We start from the raw sequence: 25,105 nt of genomic DNA, 5'->3' as shown, positions 1-25,105 counted from the left end.
TAGTCTTCTTCTCCTCTTAACTTCCTCGGGCGGTTGGAGAGGTTTTCTTGGAGTTAGGTTTGAGTAATTTCAAGAATGAAAAATGAAATATGTCTTATGTCTTATGTGTTATGTAGAGGCTTCTCTTTCTTGTGGCTGTTATGCTACCCTCCGATTTTAGGGCAACAAAACAAGCCTTGTGGGACCCAGCTTTCACTCTTAGGCGAAACCTCCAGTTACAGTAGTAAATTTCGTTAAGAAGTCTTTCCACTGCCAGCTTGCTGCTTTTTATCCCTTTTTGGACCCGATGCTTTAGTATCATTAAAGCTGCAGAAAAATGTTCAAAATTAGACCATTTATATAAATGCTAGTATTTTACAGGAGAACCTTGATTTCTTTCCAAATAAGGCACAACTCAGTGAATATGGGGGTTAGATGAGGCTATCTTTAGCTATTTTATGCGAATTTTAGACAAAAATAATTCTCTTTAGGAGAGTTATCAACATACTTTCTCAACATGGACACATGGAACACATTATACGACGCATCCAAATATGGAGGCAAGGCCAACCTATAAGCTATTGAACCAATGCGCTCCAATATCTCAAAATGACCAATATACCTCGAACTAAGTTTCCCCTTCTTACCAAAGCGTAGGACTCCTTTCACCGGTCTCACATGAAGAAAAACGTGGTCACCGACACCAAACTCTAACTCCTTTAATCTATTATCAGCGTAACTCTTCTGTCTACTCTAAGCCGTCTGCATCCTTGCCCTAATCCTTTGGATGGCACCATTAGTCTCCTGCACCAACTCTGGTCCCAACAAGACTCTCTCACCAACCTCATCCGAATGAACTGGAGACCTGTAGTTTTTTCCATATAAAGCTTCATATGGAGCCATTCCAATTATTGCCTGATAATTGTTGTTGTAAGCAAACTCTATTAAGAACAGATGTTTATCCATAGAACCGTTGAAGTCCATTATGCAGGCTCTCAACATGTCTTCTAAAATATGATTCAGACGCTCAGTCTGATCATCGGCTGGGGATGGAATGTCGTACTAAAATCGAGATGAGTTCCAACTGCCTTATGCAAACATTCACCAAAAATTTGACGTGAAACAAGGGTCTCAATTTGACACTATGGACACTGGTATGCCATGAAGTCTAACGTGGTGGCCTTGCCTAGTATGAAATTACTAGACTTTGTCAAGCGATCCACAATCACCCAAATCACTGTATATCCTTTGACCATTCTCGGTAAACCTGTAATGAAGTCCATGGCCACGTCGTCCCATTTCAAGACATATATGCTCAAAGGTTGCAACAACACGGTAGGTCTCTGTATTGAGGCCTTCACATACAGACACGTCAAGCACTTACTAACAAACTGAGCAATTTCTCGCTTTATGTTGTATCACCAAAAATGTTTCTTGAAATCCCCGTACCTCTTGGTGCTCCCAGGATGCACTGAGAACGGGGTATTATGAGCCTCGGTTAGTAAGTTCTTCCTTAAAGGGAAGTTTCTTCGTACGCACAGTCTTCCCTGATAGAACAAGGTCATCTCATCTTAAAGGGTGTAATCTCTTTGACCCACCATACAAAAACCTTTGGTTAAGTTGGGATCTCCCTTTTGGGCAGTGATGATCCGCTATCTAAAAGTGGGTTCAACCGAGAGTCGAGCTAACACTGCCAAAACATCTTCCACTGCTAACTCTACCTCATAACGCTCCAACTCGTCTAGTACTGGTCTATGAAGCACTACCGAGGGTGCTACACTCGTTGCTCTTCTAGTAAGTGCATCGGCCACCACGTTTGCCTTACCAGGATGGTAATTGATCTCACAGTCATAATCCTTTACCAGTTCTAGCCATCTTCTCTGCCTTAGGTTAAGTTCCTTTTGAGTGAAGAAACATTTCAAACTTTAGTGGTCTGTGAAGATTTGAATTCTCTCTATAAAGGTAATGCCTCCATATCTTCAGGGCAAACACCATCACGACGAGCTCGAAATCATAGGTGAGATAGTTAAGCTCGTGCACTTTTAACTGTCGCGAGGCATAGGCAATGACTTTTCCATACTGCATCAAAACACAACCCAAACCTCTCCGTGAAGCGTCACTATAGACCACTAAACCTCCTGTCCCATCAGGTACTGTTAGCACATGGGTTGTGACCAGCTGCTCCTTTATTTCTTGAAAACTTTTCTCTCACCCATCGCTCCAAGTAAAAGTAGAATTCTTACGGGTCAATTGAGTCAAAGGCACTGCTAAACTAGAAAAATCCTGGACGAATCTTCTGTAATAGCCAGCTAGCCCGAGAAAACTACGGATTTCGGTCACTGTGCTAGGCCTTGACCAACTATTGACTGCCTCTACTTTAGCTGGGTCCACAACAATACCCTCCCTAGTGACTATGTGACCAAGGAAGGTCACCTTATCCAACTAGAACTCACATTTTGAGAACTTTGAATATAAACTGTTTTCCCTCAAGGCGGTCAAAACCTGGGTCAGGTGCTCTTCGTGCTGCTCTGCTGTCTTAGAGTAAATCAAAATGTCGTGAATAAACACAATTATGAACAGGTCCAAGAAATCCTTAAAAATTCGATTCATGAGATCCGTGAATGCTACAGGGGCATTAGTGAGTCCAAAAGACATCACAGTAAACTCGTAGTGCCCATACTTGGACTTGAAGACTGTATTCGGTATGTCAGTTTCCTTAATTCTCAACTTATGGTACCCCGATCGTATGTCTATCTACGAGAACACCCTTGCTCCTTTTAGTTGATCAAAGAGATCATCGATGTGAGGGAGGGGATATCTATTCTTTATCGCACCTTATTCAACTCTCAGTAGTTCACACAAAGCCGCATAGATTCATCCTTCTTTTTCACAAAAAGCATTGGAGCACTCTATGGAGACACACTTGGGCGAATGAAGCCCTTGTCTCATAACTCCTCTAGTTGTGCCTTGAGCTCCTTAAGTTACGCTGGAGCCATACGGTAAGGTGTCTTCAAAATAGGGCTGTCCCAGGTAACAAGTCGATGCAAAAGTCCAATTCACAAACTGGGGGTAGCCCTGGAAGGTCTTCAGGGAACACGTCTAAGAACTCATTGACCATGTGGACGGGGTCGATGCTCGGTATAGTCTTACTAGTGCCGACGACACTCGCCAAGTAACCCAAGCACCATGCTGCAAGAGGTGTCTGGCCTTTAGCGTCGAAACTACCCTTGGAACTCCATCTGTAACTCCTTTGAATGTAAAACTCCGACCAGAAGGCAACTGGAATGAAACTTCCCTTTTTGAGTAATCAATGTTGGCTTGGTTGGTAGCTAGCCAATCCATGCCCAATATAACATCAAAATCATGCATGTCCAGTTGAATCAATCTTGCCGTCAAGGTATGATCGTCAAATGATAACTTGCCTGATCTTACTGGCAATCATAACTAACCCTAATGGCGTAGATACTGACAACAAAAAGCCTAACAGTTCTAGCTAAAGGTTTGCTTGACGAACAAACGCAGTGGAAATAAAAGTGTGACTTGACCTCGAATCAAACAACACATAAGCAGGTACATTATGGACTAAGACAGTACCTGAACGATAATACAATAGTAAAGACATAGACCCTGCACACATAAGCCAAGAACTCATAATAAGATAGAAGTACCTGTTAAACAATTTCGGCATTCGCCACTTCCTTGCGAGTAAGTGCGAAAACACGAGCCTTTGGTTCCCCCTCCTACGTCAAAACTGTTGAGGGGGCATTTTGACCTAGCCTCTATGTGTTCGAGCCTGTCATAGGACATTCCCTTTGCAAAATTCCCCTCTTTTCCACACCTGAAACAGACTTTAATTCCAGTCCAACACTGCCTGACATGCCTCCTCTTATAGGAGGGGCACACCTGTAGCATACCATATTGTTGAGTCTGCCGTTGGAGTGCTCTAGACGGTTGGTCAGTATAAGGCAGAGGGGCCTTTCTTTTCACACCTGAAGATGAACCAATTTCCAACAAAGGTTGGGCCTTGTAAAAGACATCCTTATCCATAATTAAGGCGCCCCTAACTGCTTCCGCGCACGTGGCTGGTCGCTGAAGATCAACAGATCCTCTGATCCCTTTGCATAAGCCTTTAACAAACCTCTTGATCTTCACTGCCTCAGTGGGAATTATGTCCAGAGCAAAACGGGAGAATTTCGTAAACTTTCTTTCATATTGTGCTACCTTCATATTGCCTTGGGTGAGATGGAGGAACTCCGCCTTCTTTGCATCTTTCACAGTCTCTGGAAAATAGTAGTCATACAACAAGTCCTTAAACCTCGCCCACGTGACTGGTACATTAGCATGGTCTTCTACCACTGCTACTGAGTCCCACCAATTCAGGGCTTCACCCCTCAACATAAAGACCGCACCTTTGACCTTGAACTGGTCGTTGCAACGTCGATACGCATAAAGAGTTTCTAATTCCCTGACCCACTTTTTCGTTGCTGTAGTTGTCTCACTCCCTCTGTCAAAAGTAGGGGGCCGTAACACTTGAAATCCTTGATGAATTGGGCCTCAATTTATGGAGCTTAAAAATGTTGGGGTGGCTGAGCTTGTGCACCACTAACCCCAGCTGTGTTATTAATTAGTGCCTGTAACGCTTCCGCCAGCAAAGCCACCTGAGTGTTTACGGGGGGAACTGCCGAGGGAGTTGGGTGAAGCACCCTTTCCTGAGCCGCTGCTGGAGGAAAAGGAGGGACTACCCCTACTTTAGCACCTGCCGGAGGGATCGGTGGGTCCGCTGCATTCTCACCTTCGAGGGCTGGATTGACGTTCGCATGCAGTCTCATACTACAACGAGTAGGCATTGTCTAGAACGGAAGGGTACAAAATCACCAACAAAACATTAGCACTTTGCTCTAAGCGTAATCTCAAACGAGGGCGAAAATCAAAACTTCCACAAAAGGGTGTGAGATCAAGTAAAATCTATCTAGCCCGCTTAGTGAGCATCCTAAGCCTAACTAAGCAGGGCTATAAACATAACTTATATATAAAAAACATAAATAAATAAATAAAAAGGCATATAAGCAATTCGAACATGGGAGACTTATAAGTTCTCAAAACAACAAACCATACGGCGTACCTGGTGATGACAAGGAGGCCGATCAGGACCACTACTCCTAAATACTCTAGTTACTAGGTCAGTCTACAGGAACGATTCGGCGCTGATACCAACTATAACGACCTTGAATTTCAACATTTATTTCGAGGTAACATTATCGAACTACTTGTTTAACCCCTCTCCAAAACGAAGACATAAGACAACTATTGTAAGGACAAACATAGAGGTTCGTGTTTAGTAGAACAGCAACAAGCGTAACACTCTCGGCAGTGCTTCATCGACCAATACTAGATGAGTTGGATCGTTCTGAGGTGAAGTTAGTAGTGGAAGATGTTTCGGCAGTGTTAGCTTGACTATCCGTTGAAACCACTTTAAGACAGCGGATCATCGTTGCCCAAAAGGGAGATCCCAACTTAACCAAAGGTTTTTGTATGGTGGGTCAAGGAGATTACACCCTTTCAGATGAGACAGCCTTGCTCTATCAGGGAAGACTGTGCGTACCAAGAAACTTCCCTTTAAGGAAGGACTTACTAACCGAGGCTCATAATACCCTATTCTTAGTGCATCATGGGAGCACCAAGATGTACAGGGATCTCAAGAAACATTATTGGTGGCATAACATGAAGGGAGAAATTACCCAATTTGTTAGTAAGTGCTTGACATGTCAGCAGGTGAAGGCCTCAAGACAGAGACCTGCCAGGTTGTTGCAACCTTTTAGCATACCTGTCTGGAAATGGGACGACGTCACCATGGACTTCATTACATGTTTACCGATAACGGTTAAAGGATACACAGTGATTTGGGTGATTGTGGATCGCTTGACAAAGTCTGCCCATTTCATACCAGGCAAGGCCACCTATTCGGTGGAAAGGTGCACAGAGCTTTAATTGCAGGAAATAGTTAGACTTCATGGCATACCAGTGTCCATAGTGTTAGATCGGAACCCTCGTTTCACGTCAACTTTTTGATGAAGTTTGCATAAGGCATTTGGACTCACTTCGATTTTAGTATGGCATTCCATCACCAGACCGATGGTCAAACTGAGCATCTGAATCAGATTTTTGAAGACATGTTGAGAGCCTACATAATGGACTTCGGCGGTTCTTGGGACAAACACCTGTTCTTAATGGAGTTTGCTTACAACAACAGTTATCAGGCAACAATTGGAATTGCTCCATATAAAGCTTTGTATGGAAAAAATTGTAGGTCTTCAGTTCATTGGGATGAGATCGATGAAAGAGTCTTGTTGGGACCAAGAATTGGTGCAAGAAACTAATGGTGCCATCCAAAGGATTAGGGCAAGGATGCAGATGGCTCAGAGCAGATAGAAGAGTTACGTTGATAATAAAAAAAGAAGTTGGAGTTTGGTGTCGGCGACCACGTTTTTCTTCGTGTGGCACCAGTGATAGGAGTCCTACGCTTTGGTAAGAAGGGGAGACTCAGTCCGAGGTATATTGGTTCTTTTTAGATGTTGGAGCGCATTGGCCCAATCACTTACAGGTTGGCCTTGCCTCCATCTTTGGTTGCGATGCATAACGTGTTCTATGTGTCCATGCTGAGAAAGTATGTCCATGACCCTTGCAAAAGAGACCAAGATGCTGAGAAACCAGACGATTGACTTGGTGAAGGTTCTATGGAGAAATCACCAAGTGGAGGAAGCTACCTGGGAAAGGGAAGATGAGATCAAAGAAAAATATCCTGAGTCTTTCGAGGACGAACGTTTTTCAAGGGGGGAAGTCTGTAATGCCCCGCGTTACTCAGGTTGGATTTAATCTCGACTCTTGAGATTTTTAACTCAAATTTATTTAAATTCATATTAAATTATTTTACCTTGCTTTATTTATTTATTAAATTATAGAATTTTTGAAGTGATGTGATTTTGTTTAACTCTAATAGTTATGGTGTGTTCGGTTGGGCTCTCTTTTTGTTGAGCAATGAGTTAGGGAATATAGAGATTTGTTTACTCCAACCCATGGGCGTATCCTAGGGTAAATTGGGCTTTTAGGGTTGGAACATATTGAGGAAAATCAAGAGAATTAAAAAAAAGTAAAAGAAACCCAAGCCACGTTTTTCCCCCTACTTCACATGTTTGCCCCCCCCCCCAAGAAAACAAAACGGTTTCATCTCTTGTGCTGCCTCACGACCACCGTCGGCAACCTCCCTATCGAACCCACCCTTCGACGACCTCACCTCAGTGATGGCATGACGGTTCCAACCCGTGGCAGTAGCAGGCACAACAATTCTCGTTCGTGATAGCAGCAGATGGTATAAGAGGTGCCGAATCCTGGGCCTGGGGCATTACAGATGGTATCAGAGTGGAACCTCTCCCAGTAGGAAGTAGTTCGGGGTCAAACCAAGGTGGAAGCTGGTGGACATGTGACGCCCGACTAGATATGAGGGGTATATGAATGAACCGATACCACATCCAAATCAGAGGGATTCTAAGACCATGGAAGAATGGTCAAGAAAGGCTTAAAAGAATTGATAACCACTACTTATACCAACAAGGTGCACCTTCCTTTTCGGTGGCTCAATCATAAGAACTTCAAAGTTAAGCATGTTTGGCTTGGAGCAATCTTCAGTTGGGTGGTCTCCTAGTTGCTTTACTAGGAAGCATGTGAGTGAGGACAAACCATGCTGGAAGGACTCGTATTGGTCTGTAGGGGCAGTCTACGCTTTTCTAAGTGGCTTAGAGTTTGACGATGGCACGGCCAGGTCGTAGGAAAATGTCGGGGCAAAGAGGTACTGAATCCGGATTCCGAATCTTGGGCCTGAGGCATTACAATTATACTGCTGACCCCTAAGTTGGAAATTTTGACCAGCCGTGGGTCGAAAATTTTGAGAGGCATAAGGAGAGTAATGTGAAGTTGCATTATTCACATATGGCGTTGGGTAAGAATATAGAGAGTATCGTAGTGTCCTTCCATATGGTTGTTGTTTCCATGAGTGTCAGTCTGCTCCTACCATTTGCACCTCACCTTCTTTCTTCTTGGAATGACTTGCCTTCTTTGCAGCCGATAACTCCTCAGTAGTACTTGGTTATTCGTGAAGGGATGTGAATCCCGGAGCGGAAGCGGACTTTCGTTGCTGATTTTCGGGATACAAAATCGAATTTTACAAAGCGAAAATACAGAGGAAATTCAAACCTTTGAAGATCGTTTCTTCACTGAATTCCCCTCGAACACCACCACCGGATCTTCCTTGCTATCCTCTTGGGTCTCGGGATCGTGCTTGTGGTAGCACCTTGATGGAAGAGAGGGAGAGGTTGAGAGAGTTTTAGAGAAAAAATTGGAGGTTTTTCTGTTCTGTAACCTTCTGTTTTCCCATTCCCCAACTCTTGAAGAAGAAGAAGGGTGACATGGGGTAACTCCCCACGTCACAAAACCTCCCACTCCCCTGCAATTTTGCAGGGGAATTTAATATTAATAATAATAATAATATTATAAATATTAATATTAATATATATATATATATAATTATAATATATATATAATAATTAATATATATATAATTAATTAATCAAATTAATTAATATAATTAATTATTAATCCAATTAATAATTAATAAATATATATATATATATATACATAAATAATTAACACTTAATTATTTATTATAAAATTAGAATCATATTCTAAAACATTTCTCTCGTATAACCTATAGTTTTAATGTACATCTTATGCACATTATTTTTAACCTATAGTTTTAATATGAATCTCATTCATATTAATTTTATTTGAATCTCATTCAAATAATATCTCTCATAATATATAGTTTTAATTTACAATTAATTATATATATTATAATGTATCAATATACATATAATCCCTTAAGTAATTTGAACAATTCAAATTCTTCCAAAAAATTTGATCCTCGTTTTACCCGTTATGAGCTAGCAAGGGGACCTAATGGACCTACAGATCCGAAGCCCCAACGATGCAAGATTAATCGGTCAAACTCATTGACCGAGTTAATCTAGATTCGTTAACTGCGGGTCATTCCACTAAAGACCCGCAGTTGCACTCTTCCACTGTAGAATGTTTTCGTATCCATGGATATATGACCATTAATGGCGAGTCAATCCTTCACGAGTGTTCGTAACTCAAGTTGGGTCAAATTACCGTTTTACCCCTGAGTTACGTCTTACTCCTCAAACACCACTACTCCTCTAATAAACAACCCGATTATGGTCCAACCAATAACCGGAAGTCTCTCTCGGCCAATGAAAGGGTAGGGCCCCTTGTTCAAGTCCCGGAGTCATCATTTAAGGGAACACTCACCTACTCCCCTGAAGTCGGGGAGGAGTGAATTCCATCTTGTGAAGTTATGTTCCCAGCTCCCCACTCGGTCTCGTCCCCAAAATGGTAGGAATGTTGAGTCGGCGACTCGGGCCACTCTCACCCATACAGATCAAAGGACGAGCCCTCACGGGCAGGAGTCCATAACTCACTCAGGATTGAGAATGAGTTGTCTGGTCATCCTAAGAAATAGCAACCTATTAGTTAACGATGTTACATCTAAAGATTGCCTATTTCGTGGTCCGGTCTTATACAAACTCATTGTATAGGATACCCCCACTCGCATGTCTCTACACGAACGACCTGGATCGAGTCATCTGTAACCTTTACAGAGTGGGTCGTATCCATAGTGTTGTCAGGATAAGGTACCCAGCCTTATCCATATACTATAGACCCTTGAGGTTATTCACGGGACATTATCCATTCATATATCAGGGGTATATCAAATATATATACCCCGTATATCAACTATATACCGAGTATATATATTGTCCCGATTACAACAAAAATAACCTTGGATGTTTAGTTTATTGGATTTTGGACAATGCAAAGCTATGATTCAACAACAAATTTATTGAATAAAACTTTATTAAATAGATATTTGTTTTTACAAAATACAAACTACGAGTTTAGGGCAACACACCCAACAATTCGCCTGTGTTTAACCCCATATTCGATCCTTTCTTTGATGGTCATAATATCAGAAAAAATTGTGGAAGTGCTTCCTATCATCCGACCATAGAAATGATGTTTTAGGGTATTGATGAACATGGAAGATAATTCCTTATCCGTGAAAGGAGGTTGGACTTGAGCTGCCGTGTCCCTCCACCTTTGAGCATTACTTCTTAAAGCTCTCTGTACTCTTCTTCTCCATCATCTTCAAATCCAAACAATCTGGAGCCATGTCTATTATATTTATTTTGCTTTAGGAAGGATTCAATCAGATTCTTCCACGAACTGATATGAGAGCTATCCAACTGCATGTACCAACGAGAAGCAGACTAGGTAAACTATCTTGAAAATAATGTATAAATAATTTGTCATTTTGGACATACGCTGCCATCTTCCGACAGTACATTATAAGATGGTTCTTAAGGCAAGAAGAACCATCGTACTTCTTAAACTCTGGCACCTTGAATTTTGGAGGGATGACTAATTTAAACACCAAGCACAATTGTGAGGCATCGATGTTTCCAAAAACATATGTGCCCTCGACTGCTCTTAGTCTTTCCTCAAGAACTTCTAGCTTTTCATTATTGGGGGCACTTTGTCCTTCCGGGTCCCTTTTTTTTCGTGGGATCACCAAGGTTAAGAACTGTAGGTGGTGTCATTGCCTGCTCGGGCTCTTGAAAGATGATGTTGGTTGGGGTTTGCTGAACTCCTTAACAAAGGGAGGTGGATACTAACCAATCGGACTATCATACAGAGGGTTATACGACTTATATTGTGGCATAAAGCCCTCTACTACTGGCCTAAGAGGTGGACCGTACCCAGGTGGATAAGGTGGGATTTCTTACGGCTCATGGACGAGGTTGCTAGATGTAGTAGGATCTGCAACCGTCTTGCCTTTTCCAACGCGAGGAGGACGACATCTAACTTTCCGTGTAACTCATCAATATCTTTTCTTGTTTTCTCCTGCTCATCCTTTTGATCTTCAATTATTACTCTCGCCCTGTTTCTGGTACGGTAAGTGCGATGTGGTGCCAGTGAGCGAACTATCTTGAACAATCCCTTTTTGTTTTTGGAAAATAGAAGACAGAAGGAAAGAGAGAGTCGATGATTTTATTATAAATAGAGTAAATATATAACTAAATAAGTATTACAATAATGAACTAAAGAGAAAAAAAAACAAGTCAAGTTTGAACCACCAAGCTTAAATCACTAAATTGGAAATAGACTAAAGCATAGTAAAATTGTCCCTAATGCGCTAGATCTCATCTTAGTTTGCCAAGGCATTTGAGCCTTTTTTTCATGATATCCTATTGTTTCGAAGTTCCTTGTGTGCTTTGAAACATTGCTATGACATTCTCCACTGAGGTGTCGCCATGATTACGTTGCATGCTTTTTGGTCATCTGCAGACAACTTCTTGGTATTTCTCTCCCCATTATTGGGTCAGAACTTTAGTATAACTCATGCTTTAATTTACTTCCAACATTTAGTGATTTAAGACTTAGATCAAAGTTGCACAATTTGTAAGAATTACCTTAAGGGGGAGAAAGAAAAATTTGAAAAACTTTTTAGAAAAATATTTTAAAAATTAAATAATAAAAATAAAAATTAAATAAAATGATGAAAATGAAAAAGTTAATGTCAATGTAATCAGACTCTTATTTTTAATGCATTAAGACCTTTTTTTTTCAATGAGACCTGCCATTTTTAATGTAATGGGACTCTTCTTTTTTTTATGCAATGAGACCTTTCCTTATTTAATGCAATGAGACTTTTTTTTTTCTTTTATGCATCACTTTATTAACATCAACCCAAACAAAAACAGATAGCGAAATGTTATGCTAGCGCTAAGATGAGTGTAAAGTTAATGCCTACACAACCTAGAGGAAAACGGCCCCCAAAGCTTCCATACGCTTTCGTAGTATGGTCAACCTGAGTGGATAATTTCATGCTCATGCACGGGAACCGAAATTCCACGGTCACACTACTCAGTCTTCAGTCTAATCTTAAAGGTAAAGCCTGGATAGGAGACTCGTGTATTGTGTGAAATGCATGATAATGCAAAATTATAAAAGCAAATAATAAGGACAATATGTGCACACACAAAAAAATGATGGACAAAAATAGTTTATAACAGATAATAAACAACAAAAATATGGCCTGACTCTCAATAGTCCCCAGTAGAGTCGTCAAACTGTCACAACGTCATAGCGGCGTGGAGCGACCGACGTCATCCCATGAAGTGTCTGTTTCGAGATAAGGGTTTGGAGTCGCCACCAACCATCCACGAGGCGTGATTGGTCACCTAAAAAAACAAGGTCTACAAAAAACAGATTGTTGGTTCGAAATCGGTTGAGTGTGGGGAAGCTGTTAGCACCATACAACACCCATTCGAAAACGGTACCACAATTTGTCATCAATTATCCTATTATATTATTTGGTTCAAAAGAAAATATTTTTGTATTTTTATTTAAATGTCTCACGTTATATTAATTCACACTTTGTTATAAGATATGAATTAATAGGTATGAGTGGCATGAATGCCATTAAAAAAATCTTATCACCTTGAGAATATTGGAAGGTTTCAATTTCCGTCATTAGAGTTTTCGAAATAATTATTTAGTAAATGATAAATAAACAAGGTAAAAAACAAAATGTGACACTCACATGGGCTTAAGCTTATATTGTAGGTGTCAATACCTCAAAGTTCTTATCACTATGCCACACCAAAGAATGTAAACTAAATTTCCTTTCTAAATTACAAACCCTTTTTTTTAACTTTGTTAAATAAAGAAAAAAAACCCATAAACAAAAATTAAAAAAAATTATTCTATTTTGGATGTGAGACTCGTTTAAAAAAAAAATTCAAAACTTAATAAAAAGAGCCTTTAATGTGAAGATCAAACTTTACTACTTATTTTGTAGTTTAAAGACATTGTTTAAAAAAAAACCTTTTAAAATTCATATTTAAAAGGAAAGAGAGAAAAAAAAAATTAATAAAATTTAATTTTTCAAAATCTTTTATTTTCTTCCCTTTTAAAAACTTTGTACTTTTTATTTTAAAAAATATTTATTAATAATAACTCTCTTTTGAATGCTCTTCGAATTGGAATTGAACAGGGTATTCATAATTTCCTTGACGCGTTACGAGTAATTGGACTCGACTAAGAGTCTTTTGAAGCAGCAATCTTTGATGAAGCTTCCTTGAATGCCATCACTGTTCTTTTAGTTGAAAGATAGAGATGAGAGGTAAAGATGTGCGACCGGGCATGCCAATTTGTTCGATGAGAAATTCAAAGAATAGAAAACTCAAATTAATGAACTTGATTTGTATTGCATGACGAAATTCACAGCTTGATGAAGTAATTCGACTCATGAGGTCTTCGGCTTGTGAACTTTTCAGCTTGTAACTTGTAAAGTTCTTCTTTCGATTGTTTGGCGAAGAGAAGATTCATCACATTTGATTTTTATCCAATTTTTTGAAAACTTAAGTTCTTTACTTTTTTACTTCCATCATATTTGTGAGAAATTATGTATTTGTCCTAAGTTATTTTTTAATTGAATTTCTCTCATTTTCTTGTTTCTCTCTTTATCAAAACTTTTTTTCTCTCTCTCTTATTCTCTCTCTCTTATTCTCTCTCTTTCCTCTCGGACCCCTTTTTTTCTCTCTCTTTCCTCTCTTTCCTCCCTCTCCTAATTTTCTCGCTCTCTCTCTCTTTCGTGCTTCTTTTTCTCTCTCTTAGCTCAGTCTATTATGTAATATGGTAGAGTAGGGTGATCTGCAAATTGAATTTAATCTCACAACTATACATACGTCATCAAAGAAGAAATTTTTGGAGAGAGAATAAGAGAAGAAGAGAGAAAGAGAACCATGAAAAAGAGAAAGAAGAAAGAACAGAAAAAAAAGAAAGAATGAGTTAATGGAAAAATAGAGATAAAAGAAAAGGTTTTCTGAAAAAGAGAGGTAATATGAAAAAATAATGAAAGGAAGAGGGAAGAAAGAGAATGTAACGTCCCAGGATTTTTAACATCCCAACAGGGACCATTACTAAAAGCCATCTAAAACAACCCACTCGTACTAGAGAATTTAAACCACTTGACGTATAAATTATGACCAACTCTCACCACGCTTCCGCTGCGCTACTCTGATCAATAACACTTACAAGAACTTGCACTAAGCAGCCCAAACACCACTAACGTTCTAACAAAACTCAAATCCTTCACAGTTAATAATTTAATAACAAACTAACCTTATGAAACTTCTCAATGAAAACTTCACTAATCATAAACCATCCACTACACGAATCTAACTTTCACAAAAACAGCAAAACAAAAGATAACTCAAGTTCAACTTGAACAAATGCATTATACTGATAAATATCCTCAACGTATTACGTCACCACAAGTCAAGTAGCTACACAAAATTACGGTTCTCAAGAAAACGAGTTATCAATCCTAGGACATCCCCTAAATATGGAACTTCACAAAACACTTTATTAATCTAATAACAGACTTAAGCAAAAAAACAAATAACTATAACTATCCTATTTAACTTGAAACTTAATGACGTAGAGTTAACAGGTCTCTCTAATCAAGTCTCCTCCTCGCCATCACCATCCCAAGAGCTAGTTCGATACCTGCAAACTAGAGGGGAAAAAGAGGGATGAGTACAACCACAGTACTCAGTAAGCAGCCCTTATCTGAAGGGTCACGCACAAACAGCATACTTATCAAGGAAACAACGTGTCATGCTTGTTAAAGAATCAACATATCATGCTTATCACAACTCTCGAGCTTTGAATAAATAGAAACATATCACAAGAAGCAGTTTATGCAAATGTTTAACTATACATGTACCGTACATGTCAAACTCATCCTTCCATATTAACACACTAGTTCTCTTTCTTGATTCCCCCAAGGCTTACTCCTCGAATCGCATCGGCCCTTGCCATTTATCCCCAAAGCCCGACACTCATCTACAGAGGCTTGGCGTTCGACCTTGCCATTTATCCCCAAGGCCTTGAACTATGCATCGACCCTTGACCATTTTTACCCAAGGCCCCGATGACTTCACCATCTATCGGCCCTTGACCATTTTTACCCAAGGCCTCAATAGTATTCCTTCCAAAAGACTGCTCGCATCGACCCTCGACCGTTTTTACCCGAGGCCTCGATACTCAGTTAGTGACGTATCAGCCCCCGACCATTTATACACGAGGCCCTGACACTCACCCATTCACTTTCCCCAAGAATCCAACGTTCCTTACCATAACCAACTCCACATCAACCCCTAGCCTGCGAACAGGGTCCGAAAATATGCTTCAATAATACCCACATCTCATAAGAAAATAATATGACTCCGACCAGCACGCTCGCATCCTAAAGAAACGTTTATATATGCTCAACCAGCACGCTCACATCATAAAGAAAACATAATCGCAATAATTCCATTTTAAGGAGCATCCCTTGGTAATCACACATCATTCCATAACAATTCTCAGCAGTCTAACAAGGCAAAATTCCACCATTATCACCGACGAATATTCAACACTACACCAAGTATACAGATTAACACAAACGAGAGTTACCTAACACAATAGCGTATCAAAACAATATCAAACATCACAAAACAGCACATTAGAAACCAACTAACACACATTAACGCCGCACAAGGGGTCTACTTACTTTGTTATGTCTCAAAACTCTCACAAGAGTCCTACTTGCTACTATGCCATGCCTCATGCATCAATAATCTCATAACAGTCCAATATGCGATACACCAAAATGATCATATGTAAAAAAAACCAATCAATTTAAAATAGTCCAACATGATCCAACAGCTCCAACAGGCATCGTTCACAGAAGAGGCACAACCAACAACTTAACCAAAATATAATCGATAGATATCCAGCATACATCAAACACAACTGATTTCTCATAAATCTTCAATATGCTTTCGAAACAACAGATTATAGTACCAGTATACAATTTTCATCATGAAAACCCATTAAAACATAACCACAATTCAAACATAGTCATCCAAGATTACTTGGTTACAATTTATTCACACAACCACATAATTTTCCCAAGATATATCAACAGTTTTATCAACAATGACGTTTACTAAATGATAACAACAATAAGCAATCATACAAATATCACACATGGGCACACAAGCAAACAACCATATCATATCAGCACACAACAACCAATCCCTCCAGTAAGAAACTACTAACAAACAAAGAACCTAACACTCCTAAGCTTCGCCGAAAGGTTCTCACGCGAAAACCACTTGGGTTGAGAGTGGGTCGATGTCGAATGAGCTGGGCACTTCAAAACTGAGTTTGAAAAGATTTGAATTTGCTGGTTCGATGTCAAAAAGTGATGGGTAATTCAAATCAACCTTCGTTTGGTTGTGGGTAAGTACCCAATGGATGTCGAAGGGTTTGGTATCACGGATCGTACTTCGATTACGTGTGGGTCAACACCAAAAGTCATCGGAAGGAAGCAAACGCCGTAAATTTGCTACTGCTGACGTGCTGGCCGTGGGAGACGCATTGCCGCTATTGGGTTCGGGGTCGTCGAAGTTTGCTGCATGCCGCCACTGTCGCAGCCTGGGTGAGGTCGCCGCTGTCGTGGTCTCACCGAAAGTGCTGCAGAAAACGAAGAGGAAAGAAGAGGGCCACTGGATCCGGTTCGTGGAGGACCCACTGGCACAGATCAGAGTTGTAAAACCCGACTCCACCACTACGACACCCGACGCAAGACACTACCGTTGATAGAACCGACCGACGCCGGAGAGCTATGTTGTTCGGGGAATACCGCAGCACGCCAAAAATCTAAAGCTCGTGGGTTCAAGATCTGCCATCGCTGCTCGTGGAGGAACAAAACGGCCGTGGATGAAGCTTGCGTCGCCGGATCTACGTGCTCCGTCGCCGTCTACTCGTCGGAGAAGTCCGTCGGATCTGAACAGGAAGAAGGGAAGAGGGGTGCGGCAGCTGGGGGGTTTGAAGAAGAAGATAAAGAAGACTAGGGTTTGTTTTTGTTTTAATCTCCTTTTCTTTTGTTTTTTTTTCACTAAAAATCTCAAATCCCTAATTTTTAAAAGGAAGTCCAACAAAACCCACAATGGCCAAAACAAGAAGCCCCAAAATTACACTTACGTTCAACAAATAAAATCCATAGTTAACTTAAACTCTAAAACCCAAGAATTTAAATCCAAAAAGTGGAAATCGAATTTCCCAAAAACCTTTGATTTAGATTTAATTAAAAATCTCCTTCAAAACTTGATAACTTAATTTATCTTAATCCAACGAAATTGAACTTAAATTATAGTTTACCCAGAACTAGAATTCTAATGTAGAAGTCCAAAATTTAATTACCAGCTTAGGGAAAAAAAAACAATCCAAAGGCACTATTTATCCAAAAATAAGCGAGCCAGAGAACGCGGGGCGTTACAGAGAAACACTAGGAAAAAAAAGTGAGGAAGGTCAATGTGTCATTTTTCATGTAAAAATGACATAAGCGAGAGTTTAAAAAACATAAATTTTAAAGACGATGACAAAATTCCTTGGGTTTTTGAGCTGAATAACCGTAAAATGGTTTTTTTTCTAGTCTTTGCTAACATCAATCTAGATAGCAGATGGCCACCACTACCTCTCCACTGATTTTTTTCTCATTTTTATCTCTTATTTGAAAACAATGCATTTTCTCTCTTCTCTCTCATCTCTTCCTTTTTTCTCCTCCTATTTTTTCTCTCTATCATCTCCGTTTTTCTCTTTTTCCGTTTGGGTTATACAGAATCTTCCACATTCTTCTCTTTTGTTTTACAAAACACCCCTTTCATTTTTTTTCGTTTGGGTTATACATAATCTTCTACTTTATTCTATTTTTTCGCTTGAGTATTATGAAAAAAAAAAACACCTGTTTTAAATCTTCCATATTCTCTTTTTTTTTCCGCTTGGGTTTTACGAAAAAACACCTCTTTCAGATATTCAGAAGCAATTTCCAGATCTCGCTTCGGTGCTCTCTCACTCTCTCACTCTCTCTAGGTCATTGTTTTTTTTTTCCTTTCACTTAATGATAGGGGGAAAGATAACTCAAGAATTTTTTTTAATTAAATTTTAAATTTGATACTTTCACGTCATTTATTAAGGATGAAACAAAGTGAATTAAATTTTAAATTTGAAATCCAATCATAATTAAAATTAAGAGATTAAATGAGAGATTTATTTCCTATTTCAAATGATTAGTTCAAATAATTAAGGAAGATAAAAAAATCTTAAACAAATTTGGATTAAATTTTAAATTTGAATATGAATACACTAAAATTAAGGAGATTGAGGAGAGATTGAGATTCTGTTTCCGTTAATTCCAATTTTCAAATTTTTAATTAAAAAATCTTAAATCTCTAGATTATTTGTCAATCATTTTGATTTTGAATTTGACCAAACTGTTTCGAATTTTATTTATTTATTTTCTATTGATTTAATTTTGTTTATGATTTCATTTAAATTAACCAAATAAACGACATGTTATTTCAAAATATTTGAAATTATTCACTTTATAAATTGATAAATATCCATTCAAAATTAATTCAATAATCTCCCTCATCTCTCGCTCTCTCCCTCCTCTCTTCTCTCTTTTCGGCTTTTGATGCACGCATCGACGACTATTGAATGTCATCAGAATCATGGAAGCTGCTAATTAAAAAAAGAAGGAAAAGAGAAACTCGAGAGAAATTTAGAGAGAATGAGAGAAAAATACTCATAGTGTTGCAGAAGAGAGAAAGACAGAAGAATGAAAAAAGAGAAGAAAATAAGGAAGAGAAAACAAATAAAGAATGTTTTAATGGAGAATGAGATAGAAAAAAAATTGAAAAAAAAAAGAGGAAAAATGAAAACAGAGAGAGAGGAGTGTTTCAAACAGGGGCGGATGCACGTTGGGTCCGAGAGGCTCGAGCCACCCTCAACTTCAGAATGTGTACCTTTAATATTTATAGTTAGAAAAAACTAAAAGAGAAAACTAAAGAATCAAGGAAAAAAAATAAAAGTACGTTGTAAATATATTGCTACTTTTATTATTACTACCGTTACCGTTATTATCGTTATCTCTATCATTCGCTATGAGATGAAATTAAAAGTATTTTACTAATATAAACTATTGCTATAGCTACCTTGCTATTCTCCGTCGTTATCAGTGTTGTTATCGTTATAACTAATGAAATAAATGAGGAACATAAGAAGTAATTTATCACAACACCAGGGTCAGATTAACAAGTTTTATAGAACGTTGTTATATCGGTTCGAAAAAAATAGAATGTTGTCATATCTGATTCTAAATTTATATCACTCTCGCGATTCCCCCCATTCTTTTTTTTTTTCTGCGTCTGAGAAATTAAGTCGCGACTATGATTTCCATTCTCGCTCAGGTAACATACCATCCTTACTCCGATGAACTCCGATGAACTCCGATGTACTCCAATGAACTTTCGGTAGAGGTGACTCCATTTCTTTCCTGTTGAATTCACGTGCTTTGATCTCATTTTCGGTCTATTTTTTCTCGTCGAAATCTGGATTTCATTGCAGGAGCGACTGCTTGGTGCTGCATTGGGGAGTGTATTCGCTGGGGTTGTCGTTTTTGAGCAACGCAAAATCTTATATAGGTCCATTTCGGAAAACTATCCGCCGCCCATCCAATCTCCGGTATGCATAAATTTCCCTCCCTGTAACCCTAATAATCCATTTTTGTTTGTTTATGTTCATCGAGATGATTAGGATGTCCTAAATTGAAAGGTATATGAAAATGCAGATGTTTGGATGTATGGGAATAAGGGGGGAATATAATGATTAATGAAACTATCCAACATGGACAGTCAGGGATGAATTACGTTATTTCAAAGGAGTTGTTGAGATTACGTTTAATCTAAAATTTGTTCTTGGCCGACAAGTTTTCTTACCAACAATGTAGAATTCCTCAATGCAAAGGAATTCTTCTTTGAATTTATACATCCATCTAGATTCTAGTGGCTTATCGATGAATCTAATGGCATCCTCTTTGAAACTACTTTAGATGAGGAAACCTGTAGTAGCAAAGAAATATGGCCCAGAGGTTTCACACGTATGGAATAGAGCTGTAGACCAGACTTTTGGACCCGTGATTCAGGCTCTCAGTTTGCGTGGATGGTGATATGGGGGATGATGATATGTTGAAAATGCTTTCCTCATCAATGTATTTAAGCATCAATTCACGACATCCTGGATTAATAAAGGATTGATGTTATGACTGGAACAAAGCCATGACTATAAAGGCCTATGAAACAATAAAACCTTTTTTCCCCCCGATTATCTGTACTCTTTTTCACTTATTTATTTGAGAAGCTGTGTTTAAATTGTCAACTCTTTAGTTGTCTCCTCTCCCTCCCCCTCACCCCCATCTAGCCTTGCATTTCTTTGGAACATGTGTTTCAGTATGAATTCTGAGTAATTTTCCAAGTTGTTGCATATTTATATGATGCTCGAAGAGTGAAGAATGCCCATCCAATATGAAAGCTATACTAGATTGCTATGTGAGATGATATAGTATTTTTTTTATGCTTGCTATAATCTGTTTTGTTTGTCATCAAGATCTGTCAATTTGGGATGTATTCATTTGTCGAAACTTCTTTTTATTGGAGTGGAAGCTTGATCTGTAATAAATTACACACTGGAGTACATATTATGACGAATCAAAATTTTCAGGCCTATTCTTGGACTAACTAGTTGAAAACTTAAATCTTCTAAATTTAGCTTACTCAAAATCTTTTGAACAGATAAGAGAACTTTTTTTTTTTAAAATTAAATTCTAATTAATTAATTAAATTTTTTTTTTTTTATAAAAAAGAGTACCATTTTTTTTTATAGGAAAAAAGAGTACCATTTAGAGGTATGTGAGGAACATACAAAAAGGGAGGTCCACATAACATAACTTAGCCGATAAGAACCAAATTAAACAACTCGAGAGTATTGCCACACATAACATAGATTTGATCAAAAAACTTTGACTATGGACTAACTAATTGTTATTAAGAGCAAAATGTAGTGTTCACGGGCTATCATGCTAAATAAACTGGAACATCTAAAAGTAAAATCCAATTTATATTAGCATCAAACATTGTAGTTGTCTTGACTCTTAACCAAATTATTCATCATCACTATTCACTTGCACAACATAATATTGTGGGTAGATAAGTAGTAAAATACTTGCTAATAGCTCCTCAAATGAGCACACATGATAATGCACTCATTTATACTTTGCGTTTTTAGATATCATGCTCATGAATTGTTGGCTAATTACTATTGTATAATAATAACTATATGACGGAGATGATTAAATAGCCTATGGTTATATTTTGTTGCTATGATGAAACACAATGTGAGGTATCACCCTCAACAACTTGTATTTGGATTAGCGAAATGGCCCATAGGTGATACAAGTTACCCCACCAACTCGAGAGGGTGGGCGACTCTCCTTCCTATCCTTCCTGCCTAAGGCACAACAGAAAAACAAATTCACTCCTCTACTCTCCTCAGGGATTTCTAAATATCCACTATACTACCCCTCCTATAAAATTGGCAGACATTTTCTCTCGCTTGACGTTAAGCCTACTCTCCCTATGCATTTCCTATCTTACCCTTTCTAGAATATGTTTCACAATTAGGGGCCCCCATCTTTCAGCAACACCTTGTCCTCAAGGTGGAATTCTAAAAACTGTCGGGTCATATCACAAGCAGACTCCCAAGTAGCTTCTTCTTCGGGTAACCCCTTCCAATTGAGTAGGACTTCCAATTCTCCAGTCCCCTCATTCGTGCGCACTGCATAGATGTCATCTGGTTCTGCTATCCACTCCAACTCCTTAGTTAACTGAGGGGTAATGTGTTGCACTTCTTGTACTTCTCCTTTACCCTAAGTTGTGAGATATGGAACACGGGGTGGATCATCGCGTCAGTCGGGAGCTTATAGGCCACCTTGCCAATTCGCTGGTCCACTGTGTAAGGGCTGAAATACTTAGGAGCGAGCTTCTCATTCCTCCTCTTTGCCAACAATTTTTTGTCTATAGGGCCTGGTTTTCATGAAGACCTTATCCCCCACTTCAAATTCTTGCTCAGTTCGGTGTGCATCAACATATTTCTTCATCCTGTATTGCGCTAAGTTCAAGTGATCTCTTATGGCTTCCAATGCCTCATCCCTGTTTGCAAGCTGTTGATCCAAGGTGGCATTGGGGGTTTTGTGACTCCCATAGAGCACAAGGGAGGGGGGTGTCTGCAATAAACTACCCGGAATGGAGTGGTGCCCGTAGAACCATGTTACGTGGTATTGTACCAATATTCAGCCCACGGGAGCCAATTGCCTCAAGCTTTCGGAGTGTCATTCCTTGCTTGTATAATTTCCTTGTCATGCACTTGTACGTGCATAAGAACCCCGAATGTCCTACCATGACTGAATTGTGGTACTGAAGGAGTGCTGGGATGAGGGTGGAAGTCTTTGACAGCACCATACGGTTCTTGTACTTGAATGCTCCCTGATGCACACTGAATTTGGGGACACTCTCTGCATCTTTGGCCAAGTCCTCCAATATTGTTGCATAGTAGGTGATATGAACCAAAGTGTCTTAGTCCTCAAGGATTTAAAGGAAGATGTTGGAGAATCCTACGTCCAAGTTGACAACAAATTGGAGTTGCATTATATGCACTCTAGTTTCATTTATGGCCAACTCAAGTTGCATTAATGGGAGTCAAAGTTGAACTCAAGATGCATTAAATGAACAAGACTTTAAAGTCCTTCAAACTAGTTCAAACTCAACTTCATTTACTCTTAGAGGGTTACAAACTCTTGGATTTATGATGAAGGAGTTTCATTTTCGGATTTAAAGCACATTTAATTGTATTTTCAGTTTTAAACCTTTCATTTGTCACTTTTAAGTTATTTTTTAGTTAGTCGTGGTTATGGTATTGATGTACTAGGGAGTTACAACATTTACATTGTCTTTTGGTTACTTTTAGGCATTGTTTTGGAGGCTATATATAGCCTAGCTTATTCCATTGTAAAAGACAGATTTGATATTTGAGTTATGAGATCAATAAAATTTGAGTTTTGTGAGCCATGAGCTTTTCCTTTGCATTTCTTGTGTTTTAGAATTGCATGCTAGAATCATTCAAGTAGCCTTGATCAAGCTAACTTGTGGAGTGATTCGAATCTTGAGTTTGGAAATAAGTTTTCTCTACCCTTGATATTGATCAATTCATTAACTTCTTCCTTGGGTTGAAATCATCTTGATTTGGGGGTTTTAGCATTTGTGATCTAGGGGTTTGCATAACAATAAGGGTTTCTAGATCCAATTGGCTGGGGTTTTCTTATCATTTAAGGTTGGGATTTTTGGAGTTAGCTTGTACTATTTTTACTAGCCAATAAAAAGTCAATTGTTTCGACGTAATTAAATGCAGTTTGGTTAATAGTCTAACTGATTGATTAGGCAATCTAAGATCATGTCATACATTGTGTATGTATGTAGGCTATCCACGCTAATAATACAACATATATCCTTTAATGAGTACGTTAGCAAGAAGTTGAAAGGCTTTCATTTGAAGATAGACTTTGAAAAGGGTTATGATATTGATTGGAGCTTTTTGGATGGAATTAGGGCTCAAGGAAGGTTTGGTATTTGGTGGGGGCACTGAATTATGGGCTGCCTTAGTTCTACTCACTATTCTCTCTTGATAAATAGCAGATTCAGACTTGAGAGGCAAACTTTTAGCTTCGGGAGTTAAGGCAAGGGATTCGCTTTCCCCTTCTTCTTTACTCTTGTAGTAGCTCCTTCGGTCGTTTTTCATTGAGGTTTGTAGAAGAAAGAGCATTATTGAAGGTTTTTTAGTTGGGAAGAACAAAGTTCATATAACCTCATATTCAATATGCTGATAATACCCCTTCGAAATATTGCTGGAAATTCTTTAAGTTTTATGAACAAGCTTTGGGTCTAAGCATTAATCTTCAGAAATCAGCATTCATCTGCGCCGAGCACTAACTTTGTTTGCTACAACCAAAAAGTTGAAGTTTTGCTTAGTTTAACTTCCAAAAGTGCTCTAAATAATAATTATGCATAAGTGAATTTAGTGTTCTGCTTGAATATTAACAATATATGCTCTAATGTGTACATGTTATGAACAAAATGAACTAAATATTCCCTCAAATACACAATTAAAATCTACTTTTAATCCTTGAAACCAAGAGTTATCAATAGTCAAATTGATATGTATGTAACCAATTTATATATGTAAAGAAAGAGAAGATATCAGTGTTGCTTCAAGACAGGTCTCAAAACTCTAAATTTTTACAAATTTCACCCACTTATTTCCTTTTATTCGGTGACTAAATACGTCCAACTCATAACTTACTAATGGCAAATAATGGATAAGATTAGTACAGACTGCCAATTAAGTCTCTTTCACAACTAGAGCACCCTTCTTAAAATTATTTCAGACGAGAGAACCTTTATTATTTCTTAATATCATTCATAAGATGCTGCGAGAGTGGAACAATGTTGGGCACCAGATGGTCGGATCCTTGGTACAGGCAAGATTCATGCATGTTAGAATTGTAGAGAGTAACCGTTTGTCTCTATTGTACTATAATTATAATTGCTACTAGATGACATTCCAAGCTCCTTAATCATTCCTATTGAACATTTCTGCATTTTCAATTTTTCATCTGTGTTGGACATCTCAATGTTTGAAACATGAAAGTAATAAGATTATAAATGTTGTACTTCACATTTTTAGTTACTCTTTATATCTTTCATGCATTTAATTGACTTCTAAAATATTTACAATCCATCTTTGAGCCTCTTTGAAATCTGAATAGATCCTGATCTTCTATGCGAGATCAAACATTATTTGTGCAACACTAATGGTAACCTGTTTCATTTGTCATTATGATCCAGTTAGCACTGATCTGGCAATATTTGCAGGATTTTTATTATTTATATTTGTAGACGTTTGTTCTATGATATAACCATGAATCGTT

General features: G+C 38.5%; 2 protein-coding genes and 1 long non-coding RNA gene across 3 annotated transcripts; 1 reads left to right on the top strand and 2 right to left on the bottom strand.

Moving 5' to 3' along the window:
- Nucleotides 1-732: 732 nt before the first annotated feature.
- Nucleotides 733-4,826, bottom strand: LOC148210884 (uncharacterized). Its single transcript, XM_088125234.1, has 10 exons — nucleotides 4,618-4,826; nucleotides 3,648-4,483; nucleotides 3,574-3,606; nucleotides 3,044-3,258; nucleotides 2,482-2,733; nucleotides 2,223-2,421; nucleotides 1,972-2,117; nucleotides 1,701-1,877; nucleotides 1,140-1,334; nucleotides 733-1,041 (listed from the first exon to the last, which is right to left on the bottom strand). The coding sequence occupies exons 1-10, from the start codon at nucleotides 4,824-4,826 to the stop codon at nucleotides 733-735; spliced, it is 2,571 nt and encodes an 856-aa protein (XP_087981360.1).
- Nucleotides 4,827-14,385: 9,559 nt separating this feature from the next.
- LOC148210883 (uncharacterized) lies at nucleotides 14,386-18,182 on the bottom strand. Its single transcript, XR_015791680.1, has 2 exons — nucleotides 16,330-18,182; nucleotides 14,386-14,692 (listed from the first exon to the last, which is right to left on the bottom strand). It is a non-coding gene; the product is annotated as an uncharacterized LOC148210883 (long non-coding RNA).
- Nucleotides 18,183-19,319: 1,137 nt separating this feature from the next.
- LOC148210882 (uncharacterized) lies at nucleotides 19,320-20,445 on the top strand. Its single transcript, XM_088125623.1, has 3 exons — nucleotides 19,320-19,478; nucleotides 19,636-19,752; nucleotides 20,120-20,445. Exons 1-3 carry the CDS (start codon nucleotides 19,458-19,460, stop codon nucleotides 20,234-20,236), a joined length of 255 nt encoding a protein of 84 aa, XP_087981749.1. The 5' UTR covers nucleotides 19,320-19,457; the 3' UTR covers nucleotides 20,237-20,445.
- Nucleotides 20,446-25,105: the final 4,660 nt, after the last annotated feature.

The sequence above is a fragment of the Momordica charantia genome (genome assembly GCF_013281855.1).
Source record: "Momordica charantia cultivar OHB3-1 chromosome 6 unlocalized genomic scaffold, Mcharantia_2.0 BLBB01000006.1, whole genome shotgun sequence".
NCBI lineage: Eukaryota > Viridiplantae > Streptophyta > Magnoliopsida > Cucurbitales > Cucurbitaceae > Momordica > Momordica charantia.
The sequence above is the reverse complement of the archived record's forward strand: the minus strand, read 5'-3'. Positions and strand labels throughout refer to the sequence as shown.